The following is a 16,535-nucleotide window of genomic DNA, read 5'->3' as shown; positions in this document are numbered from 1 at the left end:
CTGGTAATGAAATAAACCTCATTCGGCTGCCACCTACCTGAAAGAAGGTCTCAAAGCCAAGAATCCTTGTAACTCAAACTCCTCTGGAAGTGGTGTAGCTACAGAAAGGCAGAAAGCAAGATTTGTAAACATTTTAATTTAAAAACTGTTAATCAGCAGAATGTTGTCCACTAAATGAAGAAAATTACAATCTTCTATACAGAAAAAAAAAAACGCTATCTATAATGCTCAGAGTTCTCTGCTCTTCTCTACAGTAATCCTGGTAACAGAATTCATTTATCAAATTCCTGCAGGTTGCCTCTGGGCCCTTGGCACTGTCCCCTACTACTTACCCACTACTCAATGCTAAGGAGGATGGAGCCGATGGGACCTTTTTTCCCTAGCAGCCTTAAAAATTCATAGCCTCAGATCCAGTAATCCCATTGTTTAGATTATCTCCTTGTTACTCAAAGTGTTGAATAACAACACCAACATCACCCAGGAGCTTGTAAGAAACGCAGAATCTTAGGCACTATCCCAAACCTACTGAATCATAAACTGCATTTTAACAAAATCCCAGGTGATGCATTTGCAAATTAACGCTTGAGAAGCACTGATCTGATAGGAGTAAAATAATCAGAAAGGAGTCAACTATAGATTGTTCAGTACAGAATTATTTATAATGGGGAAAATTTTAAAGCAAATAGACAATGATTAAATACATGATGGCATATCCACAGGGCAGAATTATCATGCTGCCAGTAAAAATCATGTTTCAAAATGTTTAAATGGCAAAGGAAAATGCTAGCAATATAATGTTAACTTTAAAAAGCAGGCCCGAAGCTGTATCAGATATCAATCACAGGCAGGTGTATGTACACATAAGAAAAATGTCCCAAGAAATACACTATCATGTGAATAGCACAAAGTATCTTTGTATGAGAGAACCATGGGTTACTCCTGTTCTTAATGTTTGAATGTCCCAGATGTTCTATAATAAGCAGGTATTACTTTAACAGAGTAATGCTGTTCACATTAGTTCCTTTAAAAAAAAAATAGTAAGAATGAGGAGGAAGGGAAGAAGACAGAAAGAATTTAAAGGTATTGCACTCTTGGGACTCCTATTCAAATGTAGCTAAATAGGAGAATATGCTGCTGGAAGAACTGGAAGAACATTACCTCTACTTCCATCCTCTTATAATCATGATGAGTATAGAGTTCGAAGTCACTTCTGAGATACTGAACTTAAAGTCAAACACTTAACAAAAGCCTGTTTTTTCTTTGGCCTTAAGCCTAGTATTAGTGATACAGAACAATGTCAACAATATAACATTAAGGTAGCCCTTACCATTAGTACTTGAAAGATCCTCTTCATGGGGATGGAAACTATTTAGAAGAGAAATTAGCCAGGGCCAAATGCTGTAAATTAAAGAGACATTTCAGACTTTGTTTAAAACAGAGAAAACCAGAACACCAATAAGCCATGACAATGTTATCTAAGGGCCTAGACGTTATGTATTTTTCCCCTGGCTTCAGCATTTTAAAGGCTGTATGATTTCCTAAAACCTATTTTCAAAGATGTCTAGATAAAAGATACACAAGAAGGGTCAAATTTGTACAACAGAGACCTACTACTGTAGATCATTTCCCAGGCTCTTAATTTAACAATTAGTGAAAATAATTTGTTAGTTTTAAACACTGATACTTGATACTTACTGAGAACACACTGACTAGAGAAACAACATACTATGTTTTGATAGAGCTGTCACATTCATTATCAGTTATGGAACCCACTGCTAGTTCTTAATCTGTGACAGGGTCTGGGTACACCATAGACAAATTACATTCTCTATTCCAGAATATGCCTTTTTCTTTATGATACAAAAAAAATCCACATATTGTTAAAATATCAAGGTAAACTGAAAGCTTTCATTTGTCACCGTAAAATCAAAAGCTCCTAAGAAACATCAGAATTATTCTGAGTAGAGATTACAGAGAAAACGGTGAGAGCCAAAATAATTTCCAACCTTCTATGCTCAAAACAAGCAAATACAACTCAAATCGGGTGTTACTCTAGGGTAGTATCAACAGTATCAAACAGAAATAATGGAAAAAGTAAAAAATCACTTCTCTTCAACTTCTAAACAGAAAACTGGAGCATATTGTAATAGGTAAGAAACAAAGTGGTTTTACTTCAATTTCACCTTGAAATGTGAAAAATGCTTTTTCCCCATGATGGCAGCCGGGGGGGGGGGGGGGGGGGGGGACAAACAGGGAGCCAGAAATCCTTAAGATTGTGCCTCACATGAGAAATTCAAACAAATAAATGAAAAGCACACAAAGATGTCTTCAGTTCAATTTCCAGAGAGTAGGTGGAAAATACAAAGTCTTCCATTGTTCAAATGCTGTGTTTTAGGAAGCAGTTTCTACACATCTATGAATATCAAACAAACAAAGCACATAAGCTAGTATGAAATTATAAGACACTTACTACTGTCTTTCATCCACCACTGCCTCCTGAAAGACCCTGGGTCTGAGTCTCAGCCAGTCCATGGAGACCTTGACTGCAGGAAGGGGATAGGCATTGTAGGACTCCTCCTGAGACTTGTTCTGGAGAGGGCACTTGCACAGGATGCCAAGAAAAGACACTTAAAGAAAAAAATGTATTTAGAAAGCATAAGATATTTGAAACTATGTACCAGTCCAAATTAAACTATCATTATGAGCCTTATGCTGTAGCCTACTTAACACAAATACCTCATAGCTTTTTTCTAAAAAGGCATTTTTCCCCATGTTAAAAATGTTACAGGGGTGCCTGGGTGGCTCAGTCGTTAAGCGTCTGCCTTCAGCTCAGGTCATGATCCCAGGGTCCTGGGATAGAGCCCCGCATCGGGCTCCCTGCTCAGCGGGGGAGCTGCCTTCTCTCCCTCTCCCTCTGCTGCTCCCCCTGCTTGTGCGCTCTCTCTCTCTCTCTCTCTCTCTCTGTCAAATAAGTAAATGAAATCTTAAATAAAAGATGTTACAGATACAGTTGATGAGGGGAATGTGAGTAGATAAAAGGATAGAACTTGGGATTTAGGCCTCCTGATTCAATAGTAGGACATATAGGACACATTTTCATATGTCACTAGTACTCTGTTACAATGATGAAAATGCCTAGATTATGCTTTCTGAAGAAGAGTAAATGATTTAATACTTACTAAAGAGGGCCAGCAACTGTGTCCAACACAGCTGCTCATCTTGGCTGTAACTATGCTGCTCCGTTTCATTGCTAAAGTCACGAAGGTGATGAAGTTGAAACAGGTTAATGACAGTGACATGAACTAACTGCTGAGAGTTGAAAGCTTTTTGGAATAGCAGCCTCTGTAAAAGACAAGAGAAATACTGCATACATTATCAAGAACAGAAGCCACTTTCCACACAAGAATTAAACTGGTGGTCTGCATTTAGCCACATGACTAACAGAGCTATGGATGAGTAAATGTCTCCACCCTTAATCCCAGGATTTTTAATCGAGTCTGAGGGGGTCTGATGTTTCTCATACTGACTCTTTGCCTTGAAAAGAATTAGCCCAGACACCACAGAGCTCTTTGAGCTGTTTTTCACAATACTTTTCCCTGAGACACTGCATATTTTTTAATATGATGAGGAAAAAGTTTTGGGCATCAGTTAATAAATGTATACATCTTAATCCATCAGAAGTGGTTTTCTAAGAAATGCATACATAGTAAAATATTAAGTTGGAACCAATGACTAGAAAGAAGATGTACACAGTAAAAAGGAAAATTTCAAACTAAAAGACTAAAAAATGTTTTTGAACTGTTGGTCATACGTAAATAAGTTATACATAAAGTATGACTTCCAAAATTTGTCATAAAGTTTACTCTTTCAAAGGCTTGACACAGTTAAAGAAACTTACTTATAAATGAGGTAGATAGCAAGAACCTACTTTGGAACACAGGGTAAATAATATACTAGAACAATAATGTGTTATAGGCAACTTCTACAAATTATAACACTGACATTTTCCCCTTTTAGAAAAGCACATGCATGATCTTCATCATTAAATTTCTTTTACTTAATAACTACGTGTTGTTCATAGCAACCTGCTAACCAGGTTATTATAAGAAAGAAATCACTTACTATGCTCTCAGCTGTGGCCTCAACTTAATCACCCTTCTACCTTAGCATTTGCAGTAATTTTAGCTTATTCCCATATAAAATATTTTTCAAACGCAAGTCCTAACCAACTGATAGCTACTAGAGATGATATCCTGGCTTCACCCTACACTTAACCTAGAGCCAACCTCCTTCCCTCTCAGGAAATGGATACAAGTGGGGATTCACTGTCACTAGCCTTACGGTGGGAAACAGATAACCTTAATTACAGTTCTACCAGCAGTGAGGAGATCCTACCATCTCAGAAATTTAGAGCTGCCTTTGTCCAGCTCCAAAGATTTTTTTTTTCTATTTATATAAAGAATCTGAAATATCCAGAGTAAGTTTTATGATTCTATTAGCAAGGTCTTTTACATTATCATGGCAGAAAAGTACAATTCAATTCCACTTAAACTACTCTCTCTCTCAGCCTCCTTGCCATCTGCCATTCCAGTATATACATCTAGAATGCTTATTCCTTTTCCAAAGGCATCAAGCATTTTTCTTTCCTTTCTTTTGTAAAACATCCTGAAATTGTATCTCTTCTTCAGATTTCTCCCATAGAAGTTCTCCTTCAATCTCTACATCCAACCTTTTAAATAAACTGACCATTTACACAAATACATAATACTGGCATAAAATGAGAATATTAGCTTGTATTTTTCAAAAAGCATTTTTTCCTTATGAGTAAAATTTAACAATGTATCTACTAATCCATGGGCATTTTATTTTAGATGGCAATACCCAATAGAAGACAATCACAGCCCTTTAAGGGACTGTCTAGTGTATGCACAGAAGCATTAATGCATGAGTGCAGCCTAAGTACTAGCAAATGATAATGTAAAATTTCACGAAAGCACAGACTTTGTCTTGTTCTCCCTTCTGTCTCCAAGAGCCTAGAAAAGTGTACGGTACACAGTAGGTACTCAATAAGTACTTAGTGAAGGCATAACCCACACCTTTGTAAGTAAATGTGTAACTATTTGGTTGTAATTTCATAAAATTTAGACTGCACTGTAGTAAGTAAAGGCCTCACCAGGAACAAAATCAGATTGGAATTGACACACTGTTACTCAAAGACATTTTCAAGAGCCCTTGAAGAATATACTGAGCTAATACCATGAAAAAATAGCACACAGTCTCATTTCCTAAACCCCAGGCCTTAAATATTTCAATAAACCTCAACCTAGGAGCTAATGATTTCTAGTTAGACACACTGAAGTTTACATGTAGATGATACTAATCATCTACATACGCTTTAGAAACACTTGAATATTTGCTCAACTATGCTAAAATTTCATTCCAACAATGTTCTTCTGATGTTTCAGAAATGAGTAAAGTTTAAAATAGATCTGCCTCATACTATGTTTAACTTCAGAGTGTTGGAATGATACTTCAAAGTCTATTTACAACTGCCCACATAAACCCCCCACAACTTTATATACAGAAATACATATTTGAGGGGCACCTGGGTGGCTCAGTCAGTCTTTAAGTGTGGGACTCTTGGTTTTGGCTCAGATCATGATCTCAGGGTCCTGAGATTGAGCCCCAAACTGGGCTCCAGCCTCAGTTGCTCAGGGTGGAGCCGCTTGTCCCTGCCCCTCCCCTCAGCTCAAGTGCATGCATGTTCTCTCTCAAATAAATACATAAAATCTTTAAAAATATATATATATATTTGAAGAGAATATCAGTGTTTGAGGTTGAATCGAATGCAAAATGACTAGATTCTAGACCAGAATAACTTACATAGAGAAGATTTCATTAAGGTAGGATCCCTCTCTCTCCCCACTTAGGGAGTATATCTTTCATAGACACAGAGCCAGGAGCAATCTCAAGAGGTCATCTGGTCCAATCCCCTGCTATTTTACAGAACTGTACCTAAACCATCCAAGAAAGATGGCTGTCAACCTGACTTTTAAGTCCTCAAAAGAGAGAATCCCCAGCAACCCCCTACAGATCTCTTTTTTAAGATTTAAGATTTAATTTCAGTTCTGACCTCAGAAAAGACAAAGATAATTTATTTTAAAATAATCCTTCATATATCTGAACACTTAAAATAAAACTATTTAGATTTGTTTGTTCTGTCCAGGCAGAAGAGCTTAGGACATAAAAATTAGCTGTTCCTTTCATGCACCCGACTCTATAAATCATGGGCTAAAAGTTTAAATAGGCCACCAAAAGAAGCAGAAAACAACAGGGGACTCTAAAGCTTATTTTAAAACAAACTATTTCTCTTATAGTTATTTAGTACAATCTCTTATACATAAAAAGTGTCAACTGCCAAAATGATTATCTGTAAAAACTACTTCACGTTGACTATATTTGGTTAATTTATGTCTCTTAAGTATCTAAGTTCTACAATCTCTGGAATGTGTTACTTTTATAATACTTATAAAACTGTAAGGCAGTTATAGACAATTCCCCAAGTGTTTAGATACCCAGGAATAACCAAGTAATATAAAATGTTCTTTAGACGGTCTTGTTCGCTATTGATCCCAGTGGCTAAAACAGTGACTGACACAACAGGCAGTCAAATATTTGTTGAATAAATGAATTAAAAATAAAGTTAATATTTAATCTTGACTCCTGCCATATTTTACATATTATACTACATCTAAACTGTTAATATACTAATAAAAGATTATTTTCATATGAACAAAGGTTACTTAATTTTATCTCCTTACACAAATTAGTAAAATACAGTCCTGTTGAATGAAATTCTTATTCCTTTCCTTTGAACTACCACAAATCCCAATGGATCAAAACACAGTGAGAATAAAGAACTAGGTTTACAGAATGGAAATATTATAAAGTAAGTATCAGAAGCCTACCTAAGGATATAAAAACCATCAAAAGTAGTACTTTCAAAACTGAGAAAGAAAGGTGCTTGATTTGAGAAGGAAGGAAGGAGGAGTTGTTTTTTCCCACTTTGGTACCTTCTGCCAAATGGCAGCTACTTAGTGAAAACACTGCTGCGATGTTTCTCTAAAGACGGTATCTCTGTTTAAATCGAGGGGATGCTATATGCAAGAATTCCATATGCTTCAAATTTAATTTTACCCAACAGTTCACAGTTAAATAATGACATAAAAACTAGGAAGTCAGCTTCCCCCAAATCTTATGCTTCCTGAATCAGACAAGACAAAAAATGCTTTATTTTTAAAATCTAACCTTAAACTGTTCTTCCAATTTCTCTCGAAGAGGGCTCAACTTTTCCAAGCTCTTACTCAGGTACACATGACCGTGGAATTTAATAAAGGCCTTGATGAAGTCAGAAACACCCCATTTGGTTTTCACCTCATCCCGGCTGAAATGAAAGAAAAGAAAAATTTTCATGAATCTTAAGCAGCAAAATGGCTAACACCTCTTAACAGAGGTTTCAGTCTGCAAAAACACATTATTTGAGCACCTGATACACAAGGAGAGGATTCTGCATCTAACTTTTCATCTGCAACACACTCAGATGAGTCATCAGTATTCAGCAGCCTGTACTCCTCTACTAGGAACAGATCAGATGCAGACTGCTTGAAACCCAAGCAACGACTACATGCAAAACTATTAAAATATATGGGTGTTTTTAGAAATTAGGCAAACAGAAGCGAAACACAAGTAACTATTAGTTCTTGCATGCCCAAATTTGACAGGTGAAGGCTACCAGATTACACCAACTCCTCTTGGAAAAGTCAACCCTACCTTTCCAGTGCTTTAGAAAGTGCTTTTTGTAGATTAGTGGAGGCAGCTGGGAAAGGAAACTTCACAGCGATGCTTCTGCAGTAGTAGAAAATTGTGGTCAGATGGTCTCCTTTGGAAGAAGCTAAGATAGCCAACTGATTATAAGGCTGACCTAGAGGAGAAAGTGAAGATTCTAAAGTCACCCAAGATGCACAATCTTGCCATCAGAATGCAGATGATCAATTTTTAAACCGTTAAATTAATAATGGGGTGTATTTTATAAAGTAAATCTCATGATTACCTCATTACAAATGGGCATAATTTAAAATAGCACACCCCACCACAGCACAACTATGTTTAGGTTAAGCACGTAATAAGGGAAGAGAGCACTATTAAGTTTAAAGAAGACTTTAGAAAGGGCTAGACAGCAAATCTTTTTGGCTTTTTGGGCCTAAGAGTCTCTATGGCCACTGCAGCAGGAAAGCAGCCATGGCCAATAGGAAACCGTGAGTACACTGCCACCCCTGCTTCAAAGGGGCTCCTTTCAGAATCAAGAATTTCAATGTGGCTTAACACAAGAATCACTGCTAATTCCGATTCTGAGGTCATCAAAAGACAAAAGCCCTGTCTTTTAGGTAATAAAAAAATAAATTTTCTAGTAAGGAAATGGTAGTATTAAGAGATAATTATTCTATAAGTAATTAAGGAAGCCAGAGTTGTTAAAACAATTTTAGATCACATTAGGAGATAGTCTATTTATACTGGTTTACTGACAATAATCTTATTTAAAAAAATTCATTTCTGGTTATATAGAATATACATTTAAAAGAGTATGACCACAACTCCAAATCAATCAATACCAAATCCCCAAAACTCAATACCAAAACCCCGAAATCTTTTGCTTTCATAAAACCTGGAAGATGAGCCTTGAGTTATTTTCTGTATTGTTATAAAGTCATCCACAAGTTGACATAAGAGGCCCACTCACCATTAGAGGGGACAAGCTGAGCTGCATGCCTATAGTAGGATTCTGCCTGACTGGTCTGGTTTCTGTATCGAGCTGAGAGGAGAAAAAAGATAATTTAGTTTAAAAACAAGCAAACTAACGAAAAAATAACTAGTAGGGTAATATTTCCAAAGCAACTATAGTTTTCAGTTCTAAAGATAATAAACACATTAAAATTAATTTAAGATAATTAAAGACAGAAAATACTTTAAAACAAATTAACTATAGGATTATGTGTGAAGTGTCCATCTGGCCTTCCCTATTTGGGACATTCAGCATGTAACCAATGTTAAAGCTTACCTAGCCCCCATTTTCAGGTCCTCCAGTGTCATGCATCACCAGCTCCCACTATGGACTATGCTGGTGACCTGGAGCCGGCCCACAAGAAGGGGTGAGTTATATGGCACTTAAAAACAAAACAAAACAAAAAACACTATACAATATGATCTGAAAGTTATGTATTTCTTCAATATCTTATAAAGTGATTTTGAAAGATGTCTCATACCTACTGCAATATTAAGTATGTGTGTGTACAGGAACACTAAAAGCAAAAACAACCTAAATACACTACTCACTGAATCTCCGTGCAGAACTTGGTGCTTACTTTGATGTGATCCCTCATGGAGGTCAATGATTTATGACATCAAGAAATCTAAAATCTTTGAACTTAAAGCAGTGATGTTCTTCATTCCTTGTTATTTTAGGACAGTTGAAACATAATCCTATAGTTAATTTGTTTTACAACCTTTTTAGGTTAGCCTTAAAGGGATGAACAAGGATAAGTTACAGAATACTCCCAGATAAAATATATAAAATAGAAATACAAATTTAACTGTAAAAAGGAAACAATTTAAAAAGAAGTTTTAATACACTGATAGGAAGGAAAGAAGACAATCTAGCTTCAGAAGGAGTAACTTATAAACCCTGCAATTCCAAGAGTACAGACTTCTAATTTAGAAAATATTATGGCACCACTTTGAAAAATTTAGCTTTATTTACATTTTTGCTATTCATTTGCCTACACCTGCATGAGTCTGAATAAAACTTAAATCTTAACATGAAAGCTGACACCTTCAAGATCCTTTGCCAATCCCAAAATTTTGAGAAAATTTAAGTTCTTTAATATCCATTTTACAGTTTCCTCTTATAACTATCTAAATTGTGTGTGCATGCTCAGTTTGAAGGAAAAGAGTTTCCTTCTATGACTACTCCAAAGAAAAAGATGACTATATTAGCGATTCCTTCACACCAAAGGCTCACCAATGTCTCCAAGGTGGACGAGGCAGTGCTGGCAGATATAGGAACAGGAGCTAGACTGTGGCTTCACTATGGCGCTGGTATGCGTCTGTTTATTGCTGATAATTCCCAATTGGGAAGACTTCACACGGCATGGTAAATCTACATTAAACACTGTACATAGTTCTTGTAATAACTACAAGGAAAACATGAACAAAATTTAGTGATAAGTCAGAACTGGTATGTCAGAAGTGATCTAACAGTAAAGTTTGTATACTTTAACATGTGTACCTGATATCATATACAATTGAGACCTGAGCAAAGACTCAAAGAAAACAGGATCAGATAACTGGTTACATTTATTATAAATCATATCTTTTAAATTCTGAAGTATTAGAGCAATCTAGAATGTGCATCTAAAAGGAACAGAGGGGGGACACCTGGGTGTCTCAGTCGGTTAAGCATCTGACTTGATTTTGGGTCAGGTCATTATCTCAGGGTCTTGGGATCAAGCCCATGAGTTGGGCTCCACACTCAGCAGGGAGTCTGCTTCTCTCCCTCTGTCCCTCCCTCTTTCTCTCAAATAAATAAGATCTTTAAAATAATAAAAATAAATAAATAAATAAGTAGAAGGAACAGCAGGGCACCTTGGTGGCTCAGTTAGTTAAGTATCTGGCTCTTGATTTTGACCCACGCAGTGATCTCAATGGTCCTGAGATGGGCCCAGTGGTGGGCCCGGCCCTCAGCAGGGAGTCCGCTTGGGATTCTCTCTCTCTCTCTCTCTCTCTCTCTGTCCCACCCCCCTTCTAAAATAATGAATAAATAAATCTTTAAAAAAATAAAAGGAACAGAAACATTATTTAAAAAGACTTCACCTAAATAGGGTATTCATTCACATTCAACAAGCAATTCCGAGAAATCATCTATCTAGTATTCCTCTTAGGAACACATAAAAACCAGGGCTCTTGGGTGGCACAGTCGGTTAAGCGACCGACTCTTAGTTTCAGCTCAGGTAGTGATCTCAAGGTCATGAGACTCAGGTAGTGATCTCAAGGTCATGAGATCGAGCCCCACCTCAGGCTCCTCACTCAATGAAGAGTATGCTAGAGATTCTCTCTCCCTCTCTCTGCCCCTCCCGCTTATGCTTACCCACTCTACCTCCCTCTCTCTCTCTCAAATAAATAATCTTAAACACACACACACACACACACACAAAACACTAAAGATTGGGTGGTTACAAATATGACTTAAATGCAAGCCAACATATTTGTCAGACTTTAGGAATTCCTTGAGATAGACAGACAGATTGACAGATTGATTTTTTAAGTAGGTTCCATGCCCAAAATGGGGCTTGAGCTCACAATCCTGATATCAAGACCTGAGCTAAGATTAAGAGTCTGACGCTTAACCAACTGAGCCACCCAGGTGCCCCCTTGAAATTTATTTTCTTAAGCCCTAGGTCAGTTCATATCTTTGCATACATAACAGATCTGATGGTATTACAGATCTGGAAGGGACTTCTGACATTATATAGACCACCCATTTTTTCCTCCTTTCTCCTTTCATCTATTAAAGGTACCTCCTCCTGGTCAGAACTAACTCCTCTGTCTGAGCATACCTATTTCATTCCTGTCTGCCTCCTGCCTATCATCCTCTCACTCTTAAATTTACTTTCAGCTTCTCATGCTTCTTTGCTGTGACCTACAAATATCAAGCATCATCTACAGAAAACAATAATAAAACCCCCAAACCAAAACACTCTCCCCCTTGACCTTAGATTCCTTCTCCAGCAAACTTCTAATGTCTCTTCACCTTCTTACCAAAACTCCTTCAAAGTAAAAGCTATCCGCTTTCTCAATTCCTATTCACTCCTTAATCCATTATGATCTGCCTTCTACACAAACTCTTTTCCCATCCCACCACCTACCACCACTCTACTGAAACTGTTGTCCATATGACAACCAGTTATCTAATAAGCAAATACAATGGACACTTTTCAGTCATCATCTTATTGGACCTCTTTGTTGCATTTAAAACAGTTGACCTTATGGCTGATCACTGAGCTTTGCTAGTTGTTTTGTTTTGTCTTACCAATCATTCCTTTTCAGTCCCCTTTATTCAAAGGCTTTCCCCCCCCGCCACCTTGCTCCCCAAGGGTTTCATTCTTGGCCTCCACAGAGTTCTTTGCATTCTACTCTCATTTATTCAAATATTTACTTACAAATATATTCATTCAAATATTTGGTTACCATGGTAAGCAACAGAGATAAGAAAATCTACCTTCTTAAAGAACTCACAGCCAAATGAGCAAGACAGGTAAATAAAGTGGGGGTGGGGAAGGGAAGGGGCAGAGAGCGGCAAGTGATATCAAACATGATAGCTAGCACAAGCCAACAGAATAATCTACATCTATAGTCAATATTATTTCTTAGGTTATTTGATACATTTGTCTCACTTATCCTTGTGATAAACTAGTAACAATATAGTATATGTAGTTATAAAGCTCCATTTTTTCAGATGAGGATATGAAAGCAACAGAAATATCATGGGATTTGACTAAAGATACAGAATTAGAAATACCTTGATTCTATCACCACCCTTTCTAACATGTGCAGAATTCAAAATATAAAATAAGACATCCTCAGGACCCCACTCAGGATCTGAAATGTCCCACCTTTTTCCTAAGTTAAAAACCACTTTCATAACCAAATACAAGTTCTGTATACCCTTTCTTACCTAAGCATACACATTATCTGTTTCAGCTTTACTTACACCTATACATTTGTGATGGGCAAGAAATTTGCTGACATCAAATTAGGTAAACAAGTTAAAGCCCAGAATGGTTAGAGTCAGGAAATATAAAAGGCAAGAAATAACAGGAGAGGAACAAAAAATGGAAGAAACAAAACAAAACAAAAACAAAAACAAAACCCCCACACCCAAACCATATGATTGCAGAAGATGACAAGAAACATGACAGATGGTGGAGAATGGAGTTCAGTAGCTACTGAAAGGACAGACTGGAAAATTAGGCAAGACTGAACATCTATCAAGAAGAAAAAAGAATGCTCATGAAAAGTAAATCAAACATGGCTGGAGCATCATGTGTAATGTCTCCAATAAAATTTTTGCCTGAACTCAGGGGCTGTAGATGAAGATACCAGAAAAGTTCCTGCTGACTCAAAGATTCTGGGTGAGGATGTCTAGTGGGTTTAGAGGCAGAAACAAGGTGGCACTGAAGAAGAGAAAGAGATGTTTCATAAGTTGAGAACTATTTTTGGCAATTATTCTGTGAAAACTCTGTATTAAACTATTCCACTGCTCCTTAGCTCTTCACCCTATGCCAAGAATGGAGAACAAATGATGAAGGTACAGAATACCACCTTTTAAATTACTACAGAAACTTAATAATACTTTCCTTTTGGCTCTCACTTTTTTAGAGTAACAACTGTTTGTTCGGTTCTTTCATGTTTTCAAAAAACCTATAGCAGAAATGTTACATCTTTACTTTGGGAATTTCGTTCTGGCTTGAGGTACTATGCTTTAAATGGCTCACAAAATGACAGCTAAGAAGTAAAAACCATCTTCACAGAAAATATAACTTAGGATGACATGTATCAGTCTCTTCTCAATCCACTTCAATTAGATTTCTATCCCCACCACTTTACCAAAGTCACATTGCATCAAATCTAAGATACCATAAATTATAAGATGAACTATTATTTATCACAACATTGAGAAAAAACACTGCCAACTGAACAGTGACTTACAATCTTTTGTGAACTTATCCCTGTTTTAGAGATGTTAAAATATGAAAAATATTTTGGAAATGAAGAAATACAGTTATATTTGTTAATGTCACCAGTGACTTCCGTGTTGTCAAATCTAATTGGTCACTTTTTAATCATCTTACTTGACTTCTCAGTAGCACTCAACAAAGTTGATCACTTTTACTCCTTACTGAAATGCTTCTCTCTTGGCTTCTAAGTCACCAATGTCTGATTTTCAACTCTTGCAATGGTGGCTCCACTTGTGCTAACCTGTTCTCACCTAGTCCTGTGGTTTTTAAAATTTATTTATTTAGTTAGTTGGTTAGTTTCAGAGGTAGAATTTAGTGACTCATCAGTTGCATATAACATCCAGTGCTCAATTACATCATGTGTCCTCCTTAATGCCCATCACCCAGTTACCCATCCCCAACCTCCCAACCCCTCCAGCAACCTGTTTGTTTCCTAGAGTTCAGCATCTCTTATAGTTCGCCTCCCTCTCAATTTTCATCTTACTTTATTTTTCCTTCCCTTCCCCTATGTTCCTGTTTTGTTTCTTAAATTCCACATATCGGTGAAATTATATCGTATCTGTTTTTCTCTGACTTATTTCGCTTAGCATAATACCCTCTAGTTCCATCCATGTCGTTGCAAATGGCAAGATATCATTCTTTTTGATAGCTGAGTAGTATTCCATTGTATATATATATGCCACAACTTCTTTACCCATTCATCTGTCAATGGGCATCTGGCTCTTTCCATATTTTGGCTACTGTAGACATTGTTGCTATAAACACTGGGGTGCATGTGCCCCTTCAAATCACTATGTTTGTTAGTCCTGTGGTTTTAAATACCAAACACTAATGTCAGACTAAGTCAGGGTTCTTTATTGTAATCATAAAATTTACTCCAGCCCTGACCTTTGCACTGAGTTCCAAGTTTGTTTATCTAATTTCCTATCTGACACCTGCACTGAGATCTCAAATAGCCTATCTCATTTAACACAAACATAGCTGCTTTCTCTACAGTACTCCCCATCTCAATAAATGGAACAACCAGTCATCTAGCTGCTCAATCTGATAACTCAAGTCACCTGATAATTTTTCCCCTACCCTGATTTCACATATCCAATCTGGTCCATCAGCAAGTCTACTGGCTATTCTTCAAAAATCCATCAATTGTTTTCCATTACAGGGGCATCCTAATTAGCTTCCATTCCTGAACCCCACTAATTCATCCTCCATACAACAGCCAGGATAATCTTTTAAAAATGCAAGCTTTATTATGTTACTCCCTAGACTCCTTTCCAATGGCCTACAACTACACTTAAAGATTAAAATTCAAAACTTATATTGGCCTGTAAGGTTGTACAATGATCTGGACTTGGTCTATTCCCTCAATCTGGTGGCTTAATCTGCACTGCATGTAATCCAGAAAAATGTATAAAACATTACTGTTAGTAACACCATTAACTGTTTCAATGATCAAACTAAGACAACATAAAAATGCAAGTAAAAAGTCCTATTAAGGCTAATATCTGAAAAAGTTTATTAACGCTCATTCTACCATTATTGTAATTGTTCAACCACTGCCTAAAGAAAGCAGGTGAAGAAAAATCATTGACTATAAAACTTGGAAAAAATAAATTTCAAAATTAGATCACTCATATATTTTCCTTATAAAATAATTTGAATGATTTTATTATTCCTCTGCCCATAATTTTTTTTTTATAAATACCATGCTCCCTCAATAAAAATGATGATTCTTGCTTTCCTTCCTTGCAGATTTGGTTCATCAATGTGCAATTAAAACTTTGGAAATGTGTTACATATGTATCACATCTTAAAAAAGGTCAAGAATCATGTTTCAAAGTGACAAAACAAACTATACAATGGCTATTATAAAAATGCATCGCAACATGGGGATGCCTTCCCTCACCCCCAACCAGCGCCCCTACTTGGAGCCCCTACTCCTCCGCCTACTTCAGCTGTGTTCATTCACAATTCCAGGTTCTACTGCATAGGGAGGGGAAGGAAAACAGATCTGAATCAGAATTAGACTGGAGTTTTAAACCTAGACTAGGTTTCAAAAACGGAAAGGCAACCAGAATGTTACGGAATCTTTCTAAGAAGTTATGATGGAAATCTGGAACTCGACAAAGCATAGCTGAAAGTAGTGATGGGGGAGGGAGGGACGATTATATGGTCAGGGTTATGAGTAATATTCCATTGTATATACATATGTACTTCTTTACCCATTCATCTGTCAATGGGCATCTGGCTCTGAGACTTCTCAACATACTGAGTCAAACTGTATACATAATTTTATATGCTTTTTCACCCAATACAATTTTTTCATCATCTTAAAAAATCTTCATAAATATCACTTATAATAGTTTCATAAATTTCCATTTTACAGATATGCCATAATTTATTTAATCATTATGCTATTGTAAGATATCAAGTGTTATTTTCAAATTTTATGATTTAAATTATAATTTTACATATAAGTATTATTGTCCTTATTAAATACTCACTGATCTACGGACAAAGAAAAAAACTATATTACAAAAAAAAAAACAACAAACCTGGTAACGTTAGGAAGCTCTAAATAAAATGAAAAAACAAAAGAAGAAACTGGAGATATTTGCCAAAAATAATAGAAAAGAATATCTTTCATGTATAAAGAGCTCAGAAAAATCACCATGGAAAAAATAG

At 36.5% G+C, this 16,535-nt stretch overlaps 1 protein-coding gene across 11 annotated transcripts in view; it reads right to left on the bottom strand.

The window, feature by feature from the left end:
• Positions 1–16,535, bottom strand: part of SMG7 (SMG7 nonsense mediated mRNA decay factor) — an 84,929-nt gene that overhangs the window by 16,065 nt on the left and 52,329 nt on the right. For all 11 annotated transcript variants that reach the window (XM_027610312.2, XM_027610315.2, XM_027610316.2 and 8 more), the window contains 8 exons: positions 10,076–10,247; positions 8,798–8,869; positions 7,831–7,981; positions 7,309–7,444; positions 3,180–3,342; positions 2,471–2,627; positions 1,328–1,398; positions 38–98 (listed from right to left, as the gene is read on the bottom strand). In XM_027610312.2, coding sequence (XP_027466113.1) covers positions 38–98; positions 1,328–1,398; positions 2,471–2,627; positions 3,180–3,342; positions 7,309–7,444; positions 7,831–7,981; positions 8,798–8,869; positions 10,076–10,247 — 983 coding nt within the window. The remainder of the gene's footprint in view (positions 1–37; positions 99–1,327; positions 1,399–2,470; positions 2,628–3,179; positions 3,343–7,308; positions 7,445–7,830; positions 7,982–8,797; positions 8,870–10,075; positions 10,248–16,535) is intronic.

Source organism: Zalophus californianus, chromosome 10, assembly GCF_009762305.2.
Source record: "Zalophus californianus isolate mZalCal1 chromosome 10, mZalCal1.pri.v2, whole genome shotgun sequence".
NCBI classification, from domain to species: domain Eukaryota; kingdom Metazoa; phylum Chordata; class Mammalia; order Carnivora; family Otariidae; genus Zalophus; species Zalophus californianus.
Note: the sequence above shows the minus strand (reverse complement) of the source record. Positions and strands in the feature narration are given on the sequence as shown.